Source organism: Sardina pilchardus, chromosome 13 (genome assembly GCF_963854185.1).
Source record: "Sardina pilchardus chromosome 13, fSarPil1.1, whole genome shotgun sequence".
In the NCBI taxonomy this organism is placed as follows: Eukaryota; Metazoa; Chordata; class Actinopteri; order Clupeiformes; family Clupeidae; genus Sardina; species Sardina pilchardus.
Window position 1 is genome coordinate 7,418,123 of NC_085006.1, and position 13,568 is coordinate 7,431,690.

General features: G+C 42.8%; 3 protein-coding genes across 3 annotated transcripts; 1 reads left to right on the forward strand and 2 right to left on the reverse strand.

The window, feature by feature from the left end:
• dhrs13b.2 (dehydrogenase/reductase (SDR family) member 13b.2) lies at positions 1 to 5,927 on the reverse strand. The gene is made up of 8 exons (XM_062552080.1): positions 5,706 to 5,927; positions 5,319 to 5,504; positions 4,959 to 5,231; positions 4,530 to 4,859; positions 3,834 to 4,169; positions 2,107 to 2,199; positions 1,953 to 1,969; positions 1 to 1,690 (listed from the first exon to the last, which is right to left on the reverse strand). Exons 1-8 carry the CDS (start codon positions 5,749 to 5,751, stop codon positions 1,676 to 1,678), a joined length of 1,296 nt encoding a protein of 431 aa, XP_062408064.1. The 5' UTR covers positions 5,752 to 5,927; the 3' UTR covers positions 1 to 1,675.
• A 276-nt stretch (positions 5,928 to 6,203) lies between these two features.
• Positions 6,204 to 9,902, forward strand: gemin4 (gem (nuclear organelle) associated protein 4). Its single transcript, XM_062552079.1, has 2 exons — positions 6,204 to 6,379; positions 6,633 to 9,902. The coding sequence occupies exons 1-2, from the start codon at positions 6,370 to 6,372 to the stop codon at positions 9,779 to 9,781; spliced, it is 3,159 nt and encodes a 1,052-aa protein (XP_062408063.1). The 5' UTR covers positions 6,204 to 6,369; the 3' UTR covers positions 9,782 to 9,902.
• Positions 9,903 to 9,911: 9 nt separating this feature from the next.
• LOC134099288 (TLC domain-containing protein 3A-like) lies at positions 9,912 to 13,494 on the reverse strand. The gene is made up of 6 exons (XM_062552081.1): positions 13,251 to 13,494; positions 11,934 to 13,169; positions 11,526 to 11,609; positions 11,201 to 11,417; positions 11,012 to 11,107; positions 9,912 to 10,801 (listed from the first exon to the last, which is right to left on the reverse strand). The coding sequence occupies exons 2-6, from the start codon at positions 12,053 to 12,055 to the stop codon at positions 10,514 to 10,516; spliced, it is 807 nt and encodes a 268-aa protein (XP_062408065.1). The 5' UTR covers positions 12,056 to 13,169; positions 13,251 to 13,494; the 3' UTR covers positions 9,912 to 10,513.
• Positions 13,495 to 13,568: the final 74 nt, after the last annotated feature.

Genomic DNA, 13,568 nt, shown 5'->3' on the forward strand with positions numbered 1-13,568 from the left:
TAGACTCACACACATTTATTTCTTCAAGACAGAGTGCAATCATAATTAAAGAATCACAATAAAACACATTTCACAACAAAAATAAAGATCTTTTCAAAATGATGGTTCAACTAATCTTGATCGCTGGATTAATTATTGCATTCACTATTGAAATTTAGATCACTGTCAATTAAAAGACCAACATTTTCATCAAGTTTTTGGCTGATTTGGCTTAGATTTGGTTATTTTTGATGACAATACTGCCTCCATGTGGTTCTTGATAGTACCAACACAACAACACAAACTGCCACACACTACAGTACACATTTTTGTCCATATGAGATCAGTACAGAGTATGGATATAAACAGGGTTACATTCATGAAAAACAGCAACTGTCATCCTTAAGAAACAGATTCACAAAAACAGCCCCACAGCAAGGAGTTTTGGTCTAAAACTTGCAAGCTAACAAAACCTTCATTTAAACAATTATCAAACAGTTTTATTGTGTTGTTTTAAAAACTTTCCAGTTAGCCTCGGCTGACAATAGTAGGCTATCTTTAATAGTAGGCTATCTATAATACAAAGTATTATAGGAAAGTGAATACTTTCTGCAGTACCTTTTATGGAAACGACCATTTGGGTTTTCAGATAAGAGTTCAAAGCAACAACTGCAGACACATCTTCAATATGCTAAAGCAGACACAACATTACAGTAGGACACACAGCAGAGCATGGTCTTTAATTAACAGACACTGAGCCACGTGCAGTAACAAATTTCCTCTTGGTTGGTATCCTCAACTTCCTATGTTTTCCTATGTTATTAGCCTGATTTTTGTGTTTCAGTGTTTTCTTATTTTGCACGTAGGTAAGAGAAAATTGTATAAGTGGCTCAGAAGATTTTTAAAAATCACGGCCCAAAAATTGATTGTCCAATTCATGAAAACCATGAAAACACAAATAGTGTCTGACAAACAGATTTGGATTATTATGCATTTGGTGCATCTGAAGTTGACTTATTTTTAGAGAGGGAATATTAGACAATTTTAAGAGAATGCTACTGAATGTGCCCCGATGTCTTTATATTAACCATTTTGCTTGCAATAAATTATGAATAATGACTGACACTGATTTGGTCACTGTCTCTTTACATGCAGGCAACATAACTACTGAAAACCATCAGGCATTACAAATGCTGTATCAGAAAGAAAGATTTGGCAAATTGCAATCAGAAAGAAACAACAAAAACAGCAAAACCATTTTCAAAACATTATGTTACAGACCTCTCCTCTCTCTCCCCACTGGTGCAATGTCTTGAATAATATTTGAATAACTCCAACCCTATTCCATTTAAGTGCAGGTAAAAATAGCTAGACTCTCACACACAAGACAGAGTACAATCATACTAATGGAACCACAGTGAAACAAAAGCACACATTTCATCATTAAAAAATAAATTGAAATCTTTTTCAAAACATATTTATCCTGGAGGTTCAACGAAACTGGAGTCTTATTCACACAGGTCACCCCAGTCTCTTGAGATTAGTGCACAATGTACATACAGATGATAAAGTCAGATATAGCAAAACTGAGAATTGAGATGGACATCTCAGTATCTCATAGCCTACTTAGTCAGCTGCATATCTGTCCCAGATCTGCATGGTTCTGTTCTAGAGGCAGCAGGGGATGACCTCCTCTTCAATAGGGTTTCCTCTGTTAAATGACATACAATGAACTTGTTATATACGGACAGGTAGGTAGGCTGTATATTACGTGTGTTGTATGACAACAAAAATATCTTATGACTCAAAAGAGCCTCAGTAAAGTGAAATGTTGAGATTTAGTAATATCTGTTGCTTGGGAGCTGTGGGTAGAACCCATGGCCATACTGACTCATGGTCCAATTTCAGGTGTCAAAGTGCTGTCAGTCTAAACCACACATTAAGTTACATAATGTTGTGAACACTGGTCTTACCTTATTTGCTTCTCTTACTGAAAAAGAAAAAGTAAGAATAACTTAATTACTACAATGTTGAACAAGTAACATATACCGTAAATTATCTCACAATTCACTCAAATCTGTTGCAGGACACATGTACAGTAAGTAAAAGATGCTGCTGTTTATTTACCTGAATGTAGTTTGGATAGCAGCACATACAGGATTCCAATCATAGCCAGAATAAACCCAACAGCGACCATGTACCCTAGAGCTGAACTCTCCTCTGCAATGTCCAGAGAAAATACAATGAACACCATTAACATTTCTGTTCTTCTCACTGGGCACCATGGCCGGCTCTAGGCAGGGCCAGGGTGGGCTAAACCCACACAAGTATTGTGTCTTGCCCACCCTAACAAAGTCAATCAACTTTTTTTTCAGTTGTGTATTTGTGCAGTGTGCAGCCTCAAACCCAGCGTGAATGTACAAGAGTTGGAGTGTAGTGGTACAGTAGCTAGCTGGAACACAGTTGTCCAGTAGGCCATATGCATTAGGTAAACCCTCTCCTGATGCCTCAAAAGAAATTTCTGGTCATTTTTCACATAGATATCTGTTTCTCAAAGTCACAGAGTACTGTCAGTACAAGACAAAGGGAAAACGTGCTACCTTGCTCTCGTTACTGCAGCCAACAACAAGAGCAGCCTGGCAGCTCCAGTAGCCTACTTCACTCTGGGGGGCATGATTTTAAAGATGCCCCCAAAGTGAAACACTGGAGCTGCCTCGCTGCTAGCTGTTGGCAAGGATGGGCAAAAATACATCAAAATGTAGGTGTACTGTATGTGCATCAAAATAAACTACAAAATACATTAGCCACACCATGTATTTTGAAAGTACTAAAAATGCTCTTTAAATGGAGCATAATGTCACTTTGCAAACCTTCCATATCTGTTCATTTAATCTATTCCATCATCAGTCCATTGTTCGAGAGCAAAAGCTTTTCTCTGCCTATGAGACATGCCATAAACTGCAAACAGTCAACAGATAAACTATGCTGATCTGCCTATTACCTCTCATAGCCTAAATACCATATCAGATGCATTCAAAAAAAGACACAACTGAATTACATGGTACAAAGTGGAGACAAGTCTGTGACATGCCCAGATTGAGCAATGTTGCAGGGCTACCACATAACCGGTTCCATATGTTCCAATTGGATGACTAACATTCTCAAAAAACTGATCATTAAAGTTCCCAAGAAACTTGAGGTTTGTGTGAGTTATGTTTGATCAACCTACAAGCTACTCATCTTGCACTGGATAATCTTCCGGAATCTCAATATCATAATCACAACAAGTCTGGGCAAATGACTAAGTCAGCACCAGTCAAAGGCTACAGTACATTCATTGTTTTGCACTTTTATGACGTCATCACACCACAATGTACAGTAAGCTATTGGTTTTACCAAAACTATTTGCCAGTAAACTACAAAAGTAAATACCTTTAAAGTATTTTGATACAAAATACAAAGCCATTTGTTTTATCAACAATATAAAATACAAATGACAAAATACTACTTTGTATTTGAAATACTGTATCAGAAAGAACTACTGCTCATCTTTGGCTGTTGGCTGCAGCAAATCGAGCTAGGTAGTACTGATTTTTTTTGTGTTTGTGTTTTGTGCTTATGTCAATTTTGATACAATTTGACCACATTGCTATGTTGCCCACCCAAAATTTCTACCAGCCCCCCCAAATGTAGTAGGCCAGAAATAGCCCTGCTGGTTACTGACATGACTTATGGCATCAGTATAGAATGAGAGATATAAATCAGGAATGCCCTGTTTTACTCCTAAATGTATGCTTTTCTCATAGAAACATAAAGCTGTACAACTTTACTCATCAGGACGGTGAGTGACTCACCTGTGACACTGAGGCTAAAGGTCTTCCTGATGGGCACTCGCAGCGCGACGTGAGACACTCGGCATGTGTAGCGGTAGCCGGAGTCCTGGAGGGTGGGCTTGAGTAGGAAGAAGGCAGAGAGGGAGTAAGTGCTGTCCAGGTGGTGCCGGTGGCTGGAGAACATGACGTTCTTCAGCACGTCAGGCATGCGACTCGACCCCGGGTTCAGAGACTCCTTGAGCCACTCGATGTGCACATCCAGCGGGTAGTAGCCAGTCGCCTCGCACACCACCTTCTGCTCCGCACCCTCCACCAGAGACAGCTCTGAGCTCACGCTGAGGGACACTCGGGGAGGCTCTGAAATGAAGGGTCATAATGATCAGCCTATCTACACAGAAACATGAAGATCAGAGTCTGGGTTAGGGGTTTGAAGCCATTTCTGAGGTATAAATGGCTTTAGCTTTGGCCTATTTCAAAAACACTCCCCCTAGAAAACAAAACAAAGCTGGACCATTAAAGATGTCCTCAATTCTGACAAAAGCTTTTTGATATTTGAGCTCATCAGTAAATAAAATAACACCAAACCATTCTCCTCAAGCAACATTTCATAGTTGAAGGAACAGTGTAGGACTCTAAAGCGATTTTATTTTGCCATTCACAGCTCCTGCGCATAGCTCACTACATCTTTAAAGCCATGTCTTTGGATCACAGTCTCACCCATGATGTGCAGGTTGATGTCATGGCTGCCGTAGAGCGGAGGCACGTATACAGAGCAGATGTAGGTGCCCTCACTGGCATGCTTTGTGAGAGGGACCTTGAGAGAGGCGTCGCCCCTGCTGAGGGCCTTCATGGAGACGCCGCTGCCCTCGCTCTTGCTCGTGCGGCTGGAGTAGCTGAAGATCTTGGTGCGGTCACCTCTGCGTTGCAGTCGCCACTCCACAGTGAGGTGGGCCGACTTGTGGTCTACGGCATACTCACAGTTCAGTGTCTGCTCTTTCATCAGGCCAACATCCACGGAAGGGGTGTTGGTCAACACCACCATTACAGCTAGCCACAGAAATAAAGAAAGAGTTATCCCTCTATCCCATCCTTATGCACAGTGTAGAGCCACGACTGCAGGCCATACTGTATTGACTTTAGCCTTACCTGTGGTGCTGATAGTGTCTTTATCTGCAACAGAAATCCGCTGTTCTGAGTCTGGTTGCACACCACTGGGAACACTGGGACTATGTCTGAGGAAAGTAGTAATCACAAAAAGGCCCTCTGTATGACGCAGTGTGCAGGTAAACCAAACGTCATGCTCCTGCGCTCCCAGGCCAGGCCAGCGCATTAGAATCCCATCCGTGCTGTGCCTGCGGACCTCGCACTGCAAAGTGTCCACTCCTCCTTTCACGTACCGTCGCATGTCCACCTTAGATGCTGCATGATAACATCAGACAGATCATCTTTACCATACCATAATAATTAATGAAAATGGAATGTATGCTGAATAGCCTATTCTCTCACCTGTGACAAGGAAGGTTACCAATTCAGAGTGCACAAGACTATCTCCAAGCTGGCCAAACTGCAGCCCTGCATCTCGATGGTGATATTTTGTTTCCCTGTGTCCTTCCTCATTGGTCACAAAATATTCGTCTACAAACTGACATGGCAGCCAGGGAACTTGATCATGTATGGACTGTGAGTCAACAGCTGTAAAAGGAAAAGAATGCACGAAATATAGCGTATTGTAAAATTCAAATGTTACCAAATTAGAGTCTTGACGTCTAGGGCTAAAGAAGTAAAGCGATTTACCATAGCCTACAGTAGGTCTAAGTGAAAGCGACAGGTATTCATAATTCATGAGTTATTATGGCACCAATAAAACCCACACCACAACCACAAGGTTTGTACCTGTGAAAAGCAGCACGGGAAGAAGACCAACAAAAAACAAAATCATTTTTGATTGAAGTTTCTTCAAAGCTGCACACAGTTAGCCTATCCATAGACCCACAAGATAGATCACGAACTTTCGCTTTCATTTCAGGAGTTGCAGGCTAGAAATGCACTGTGGCTTGGCGCCTGCGTGTCAGACTTCAAGTAGGCTAGCCTAAACTGTATTTGCCAGAGGAGTACGATTACAGCCTAGCCTGCACCATAATAAACAATATCAATACAAATAAAGTTTATTTTTACAAACTTCCCGAAAACATTCCTCCTTGCACAGAAAATAACTTTGTTTCAAGAATACAGTCTGGTTTAACCATAGACTGTATACAGTCTATGGGTTTAACGCATGAAGAAATGTACTACATAAAACGTCCACTGTGTGGCACTGTAGATTCAAAGCGCAACTTAGTCGAGTATTGTCTTCTCTTTACCGTGATCTCACACTCGTTGGTCGTAAAGAATCACTTCCTTCTTTCAAATCCAGAAGTGCGAGAAAATTTCATAAATGCTATCATGGCACGTTTTGTATAGCCTCTAGTAGTAGGTGTTCTGTAAATCGAAAGTGTAATTTCGATTTTATTGTTGGATTTTGCTGTGAAAGGATTGGATCCCATAATCACACGCAGCTATGTTTCAAGGTAAAGTGAATTTTAACATTGTGCATCCACGCTGTGTGTAGCCAGACTAACTCGCGTGTTTGACAGGTTTGTATGTTGATTGCCTGTTGCTGTAACGTTAATGTGAAGCTTATTAATTTTAAGACTAACCTTTGAATTAGTTTTACTATTTGTATACTGTTGATACATGTGTTGGCTATGAGGGACGTCGTTACATTCTCCTACACGTTTGTTATTATACATTATGACGATCGAAATGCTATTGTGCTTGCAGAACCTTGGCTGAAGGGGGACATGGCTGCAGTGCTTCAGGGTGGATTCTTACTGGCAGATAAGCTCTGTCAGGCAGGATCACTTTCTGCTGCAAAAAAGGAAGAGTGGAGCACAGTTGGCCGTCCAGTAATTGACTCCATGAAAGAGCTGCTCTGTGGACAAGGGCAAAGTGAGCATGCAGAGCAGATCAACAGGAGGAAGAAGATTCTTTGCATCGTATGGAGTAAGCTTTTGGAGAAAGAGCGGGAAAAGGATGTGGAGACCAGCTGGAAGGAAAACGCACTCTTTTCTATCCTTAACCAGCTCCCTGACATCAACCGCACAGTGCTGTTTGAGGTGGTGAAGTCAATGGACTTCTACAAAATATATGTGGAGTTGCTTTTGTGTCTTCAGCCTCCTGACTTATGTCTAGAGGTGGAGCATCTGGTCCAGTATGTCACCACTGATACGACTTCTGAGGATGCCCTGCTCCTGCTGGAGGTGTGGAGGGGGCTGTGGAGAGGCAGCTGGGGAGGCACAGAGACCTTTGACAGCGTCTTTGCAGACCAGTTTACAGATGCACCATCTCCAGCCCCCAAAAGAGCCAAGCTTGACCCGGAAACTCCAAGCAAAGGTGTGATGTTCCATCTCTTTAGTGCTGTGAGGGAAATCAAAGATGACATCAATTCATCGGATTTATGCTGCTTTGCACTGTCCAATTGCCTTGACGCAATATATACATCATACCTGTTAGGCCATCAGGTGGAACGCTCTGCTCATAAGAAGCTGGAGAGGCTTTCAGTGGAGGTTGCTCTCGCAAAACAGCATAACAAATCAGAGAGATTCGACCTGGTTAAGGTTATTCGCGAAGCACAGAAAGACATCACTGCTGTTGAGACTCCTTCAAAGGTTAAGCCAGCTGGACTCACCTTTACAAAAGCTATGCAGACGGCTCTTTGCCTTCTACAAGTTTGGGAGAAGAAAGGCTTGCTGAAAGTGGAAGAGAAATGTGACCAAAGCAGGAATGCACTAGGTCTGAGGAACAGCATCCATCGAATGCTTCAGTCCTTGGATCAGTGTTCTGGGCTGGAGACTGAAGAAGGAGGAAGTGGAAACGAACTCAAGAATGCCTTGAAAAAAATATCAGAGGATATGCAGAATAATGAGCCAACAAAGAGGTCTCTTGAAATGGCTTCCATTGCCATGGTTATCATTGACCATCGTTTGGAGGGGTATCAGCAGTTTGTCCCATTATTTGTTGCTGATTTGAGCTGGTCTCTCAATGGAAATGACTGGATCAGCTGCCTTGAGAGAAATAAAACTGCATTTCAACAAAGAGAACTGGTAATGAAGTTGGTTTCCATTCTCATTGCCAAATGCCAAACTGACGAGGACATTCAGCATTGCAGAAGACTCAAAGATCTTGTTGTTGACCTCTTCTGTGAACTCCCGACATCAGACAAGAACAACACACTAGTTGACATGATCAATCTTTCTAAGAAGGGGCTGCATGGACATCTGCCACAGGCACTAACAGCAGGATTTAGTGAGGAACTTAATTTAGCATTCAACTGCATTATCCAGGGAGGAGCACAAAGTAACTCTGACTTGGCTGTGTCTGCCATAGCCCGTGTTGCCTTTCAAAACCCAGAGGCCACTTTACATCAGTGCTGCCACCTAGCTGTGGTGAACCTTGGAGCTCATATTCATCTAAGCAAAATTCTGAAGTGCCTCTCTGGACTGGGTGCTCAGCCAAGCGACAAGGAGAGCGGGAAGACTGGTGGAAGCTTGCTGTGCCGCTGTCTGCAGAAAACTGTAAAAGACAAACTGGCCTCTTCTCAGGAGCAGGAGAATTTCCTCCAGTTTCTGGGTGCCCTGATGGAACCCTCTGGTGACTCTGGGAGAAGTTTTGTTCCACTTCATGAGGTATTCCACACTTTCATCTTTCCCTACCTTTCCTCCCCATCGTCACACCACTACAGCCTTGAAATGTGTTTGAAGCTGCTGCATTCCGCTCTGGTTCTGGAACCCCAGGATGGCTCCTCTCACTGGGTGATGGACTGCTCCCCTTTTCCCCTTCTTTACTGTCTGTGCCAGTTATTGAGCGAGAGTTGCAGGTGTTGGGAGGTGACCTCAGATGCTGTACATATATCTATGGAGTCTAAAGAAGTTCTCACCTCCATTCTGGGCCGACTGAGCGAGGTGGTCGGTAAGGAAGTTGCTGCAGCACCGAGCACCTGGTCCCGAGCTCTCTTCTGGCTTTACAGCAAAGTGGAGGCTCTAGATTGGACTGTGCGTTTTCATCTGAAAGCATTATGGAGAGATCACTTTAAAAACGAGGTGCCAAGCTCACTGCTAGAAGTGTGCGACTTGCCGGAACACGAGTGGTCTGGTATGAAGTTGGATCAGTATGGGCAGGGCACAGGACTGTTGGCATGGCTGGAGTGCTGTTCTTTATCAGATGCGATTCAGGAAATCATGCTGGACTCCCTGTCTCTAGACCAGCTCTCGCCGGACACTGTCAGCATGTTTAGCAAAGGCTTGTTACTGACTCTCTCACAGACCCTTCCATGGTGCACTCTGGTGGAGTGGGCCAGGGTCATACGAGCAGTGAAACATCTCCTTACCTCCGGCCGACTCCACGTGCCTTACTCTCTGGAGTACGCCGAGTTCCTGCCCCTGCTGGACCTGCGGGCGTTCGCCTGTGAGCTGCGCCTGTCGGTGCTCCTGCTGCGAGTGCTCCAGCTGCTCTGCGGCGCCAGCTGTGCTGATTGGCTCCCTCCTCCTGGCTGGCACCACGTGGGCCGGCTGTACGCCAGCACCACCCGAGAGACGCTGGACGCGCTCAAGGCCAAACTCCCGCCCAGCAGCTCGCCCTCGAGTGACCCGAGGCCTGGGGGTGAGGTGGGCAGCCAGGAGGTGCTGTTCGTCCTGACCCAGCTGTTCTGCCACGTGATGCACGTGCACGTGATGATGCCGGGCCAGTCGGAGCCACTGTTCCTGTGCGCTTTGGAAATTCTGACGCTCTATGAGGCGACCCTTGCCGCGCACCCCAAAAGCTGCACTTCTCTTGAAGGTGATAACACACGGCACTTTCTCAAGACCATCACAGACAACTTGGATAACGAACACATGAAATCTATTCTCCTGCAGAAGATCACACAGCTCTGATGTAATTACATTACGTTTATTTTTTATGACTTCAGGGTCAGTGTTCATTTTCCCTTGAATTGCAACTCCATTCATGTCTCTTTACTAGATGCTTGTAGAAATAAATATTATTAATAAACGATATGCTTAATTCAAGTACAAATTTTATTACAACTCTTTACAACTCTTTACTCTTCATAGAACCATCTTCAATAACATTTTCTGTCTGTTACATTACATTCTATCAACCGCTTTTATCTATGTACAGATTGGTGCAACAAAACAGAATTAATTATTGTTGACTGACATTGTTTTGAAACAAAATCAAATAAATAATTGTACAGGAACAGAAAGAACACATTTATTCACACATATTGAGAAATGTCAGGGCTCTTGGTAGATGGGGCTGTCCTATTCCAGCGACAAAGGACATTAAAATGATTTAGGTTCACAGCATATATATTTGGAAAAACAGTATTTCCAAATGCCATGAAGGAAAGCAGTGGTGCATAATAGTCCCAGAGCCAGACGTCCTAATTTTGGTAAATTTGGTCAAGGGGAATAAGTCTCATTGTGATTGTTGACAAGGTATACCACCCTAATATGAGAATATATATTTTTTGCCTATTCACCTGTGATGTAAGAAATGCTGAAACTTAAAACGCTTCACATTCCTTCAACAAGACAAGTACAATAAAATCCTGAGAGACTTGTTGGTAAAAAAAAAAAGAAAAAATAGACACAAAAGAAGTGTCATTTTGTTTTTGGAGTATCGCTGTTCAGTTTCTTGTGCTGCCGATGGTAGAGGCGTCGAGCCTTCCGACATAGAAGGATGAACCAATACACCTGTGGTGCTAGTATACAGAGGTTCCCAATGTTGCAATGCAATGGAAGATGGAGGGCCACTTGGTGAAAAGGTATATTATAGTTACGACCATAGACCCAGTACATGAAGGGAAAGAGTAATATTCTACAAAGGAAGAATGTAAGGAGAACCATCAGACCGTTGATTTTGTGCAATGTGGAGTCTTGTAATCCCAACTACAAGCAAACAGAAAAACCTGAGTAAGAACAGTGATTAAGGAAAGTCAAGGTCAAATCTTTGTCTCATCCTCAACTGCAACACTAAGTGCAACAATTACATTGGGATGAAAACATAAGATTGACATACAGTGACATTTGAGACAATAGAAACTTCTATTAAGATCCACACATATTTGAAGTCAGAAATCATGCTGAACTTCTTCCAACCTGAATGAGAACCTTTCCTATTGACACAAATGGGGTGCTTAGTTCTGTTGTGAAGAAACATCCGATAAAGAAGTCTCCAAGGCCTCTCCGCAGGAACTAAACCAAAAAAACAAACAAAATGCAAGGATTGCTGTTTGTTTTTGTTTTACAAGAAATACATCTGTGAAGATTCATTCTCCAAATACTGACCAGAGTCACGGGCATGAAGATAGTGATCAAGGCAATGTGATGAAGGACCAACAGGAAGTCTTTGTGGAGGAACTTAGTGACTGTGTGACGTGAATGACCTTTGTATGCCTCATGCCCTTTATCCTGTTCACTCAGGTAGTGAACCTGGTACATGGCATAGATGTCATAGGCCATATAAGGCGCTCCAAACAACACAAAGTCAGTTGCAAGCCTGTGTCTAAAATGACAAATATGGGTGCATATTCAGTGCGGTTTGGTCGGTCATTAGAAGCATTCAGAAATAATGCTTTAAACAGATGCATAGGCCTACATTGTTCTTTCTTACCTGTCAGTCATGATGTCACTGCAAGAAGCCACAATTAAGACACCTGCTGTGGAAGCCATAATGGCATGGATAGAGGACACCATCCTTCAGGTAGAACGAGTTTTGAACAAAATAACATGGTAATTACGCATGATGACCATAAAGTATTCCAAGTTATGATTGATCCATTGACATAATTTCTAACGCACACTCGTACAATCTACTCTGTTAAGTGCAGAAAAAGAAAATATGATACGAGAAGTTGTAGGCTAGTCATATCAGCAGGCTATATGATAAGCTTACATTGTATCCAGCACTTCAAAATACTGCAATGGTTACAGGCCACTGAAATGAACTCTATCGCATATTATGTAGCCTATTTGTCCTTGACACTGGCCAATAGAGCATGTCTTAAACTCTAAGCATTACCGTTCACTGATTAAAGCCACATCCGCGTCTTTCCACTTCTTGAAATGAGTTTTAAAGATGTGTTTCAAAGTGAAGAAAAGCCCCGGAAAAAATACGAATCCAGACAAAACTGTTGTTAGCATCTCTAGGCTAAATGTGGACTGACAACTTTCAGTTTGAGACAATGACTCCGCGAAATTCGTGTTTATAAGGTATTACCAAACCGGGTGAACATCAGGCTTACCGAAACTATATGAGATAAAAATGTGGGAATCAAAAATAAAGGTAACCTCCTAAGACCGTGCAGCCATGTTATCCTAAAATGACCCCAACTCATATATTTCCGCATACAGTGCGAGGCAGCCTACTCTACCTACTACCCTATTCCCTATCCATACCCCTTGTCAAATGATGATCAGGCAATCACTAATAGGCTATTGAGATAGGGATCGGGTGCAGCCCGGTCATGGACGTCTACCATAACGAAAGGAAAGTAAAAACTCAGTTAAACAAAATGGTAGCCTACAGTAATCCTATGACCTCAATGTTACAAAGCAAGCAACTAGAAATGTTGTTGTAAGTTTGGCATGTCCATGTTCACTTCATATGATGCATCCGTGCGAACTCGCGCTCTCCAATATCGAGCTCCACCCGTAAAGTTATTTCTGTGTGGCATGACACACGAGGAGTCCAGAGAAATAGATGCCACGTGAGTTCGAATGTACTGCAATAGATGAGTATTTTGAGTGTCATATCCAGCATTACTGATGACACAGTATCTGTTGGCACATTTACGCAGGACCCATTGTAGAGGCTCCCCTAGTTGTTCGATGTGTTCCTCAATGCGTTTGCCCCGTAGCAGATCACCCCACGAAAAGAGTACAATGGTATGCCACCACACTCTGTCACCTAACAGGTTGACGTGTTTTTCCACTGCTTTTCTGTCTTTCTCCTTAAAAGAATCCACAGGAATAATCAACAGGTAGACCCGCAGGCCGTAGCTGCTAAGACTTGGGATGCGCATAATCTCCTGTCTCACCCTCTCGGGTTTGGCGAGGTTAAAGAGACTCCAGCCAGGTGTGTCCACAACACCCACCCGCTGCCCATCAACAGAACCGATGCGTCTTTCCGACACGGTTGTTTTTTTCCCAGTTTCAAATTCCTTTTTTCCAAGGATACTGTTTCCCGTTGAACTCTTTCCTGAATGTCTTCTTCCCAAAAGCACAATCCACAAAACTGAATCGGAGTGTTGTCCAGCTAGGGTACAAAATATTTATTTTTTTAAATAAACGTTAATACTTAATTCCAAAACAAGATGTTGATCTATAGGCTACTTACTTAGTTGAGAAGCCATTCCGAACTCCATTTCCCCCAACTGTCTTGGTTGATGTTAGATTTCAAGTAGCCGATGTGTTCATGGAAATTATCCTGTTCACCTTTGGGCAGGTGTGACCATGGAAAAGTAAGTGGTCATCCCCCAAAGCTATTTATATTTATTTTTATGTCGCTATGGCTAATACCATAACCATAAAAACAGAGGGTGGTGACACCCTTGAATTTCCCCTTGGGTTTCAATAAAGTATACAGTATCTATCTCTCTATCTACAACTTGTTCCTTGGAAACCTACAAATGCAGTCATGATTAACCATTGTCTC

Excerpts from the sequence above, each read along its gene's own strand:
- dhrs13b.2 (XM_062552080.1), bottom strand. The coding sequence starts at position 5,751 with ATGATTTTGTTTTTTGTTGGTCTTCTTCCCGTGCTGCTTTTCACAG. Across the intron at positions 4,860-4,958 it reads AGACACTATCAGCACCACAG|CTGTAATGGTGGTGTTGACC; the intron begins GTAAGGCTAAAG and ends TTCTGTGGCTAG. Across the intron at positions 4,170-4,529 it reads CATCAACCTGCACATCATGG|AGCCTCCCCGAGTGTCCCTC; the intron begins GTGAGACTGTGA and ends CCTTCATTTCAG.
- LOC134099288 (XM_062552081.1), bottom strand. The coding sequence starts at position 12,055 with ATGCTAACAACAGTTTTGTCTGGATTCGTATTTTTTCCGGGGCTTTTC. Across the intron at positions 11,610-11,933 it reads GTGGCTTTAATCAGTGAACG|GATGGTGTCCTCTATCCATG; the intron begins GTAATGCTTAGA and ends TTCTACCTGAAG. Across the intron at positions 11,418-11,525 it reads AGTGACATCATGACTGACAG|ACACAGGCTTGCAACTGACT; the intron begins GTAAGAAAGAAC and ends TTGTCATTTTAG.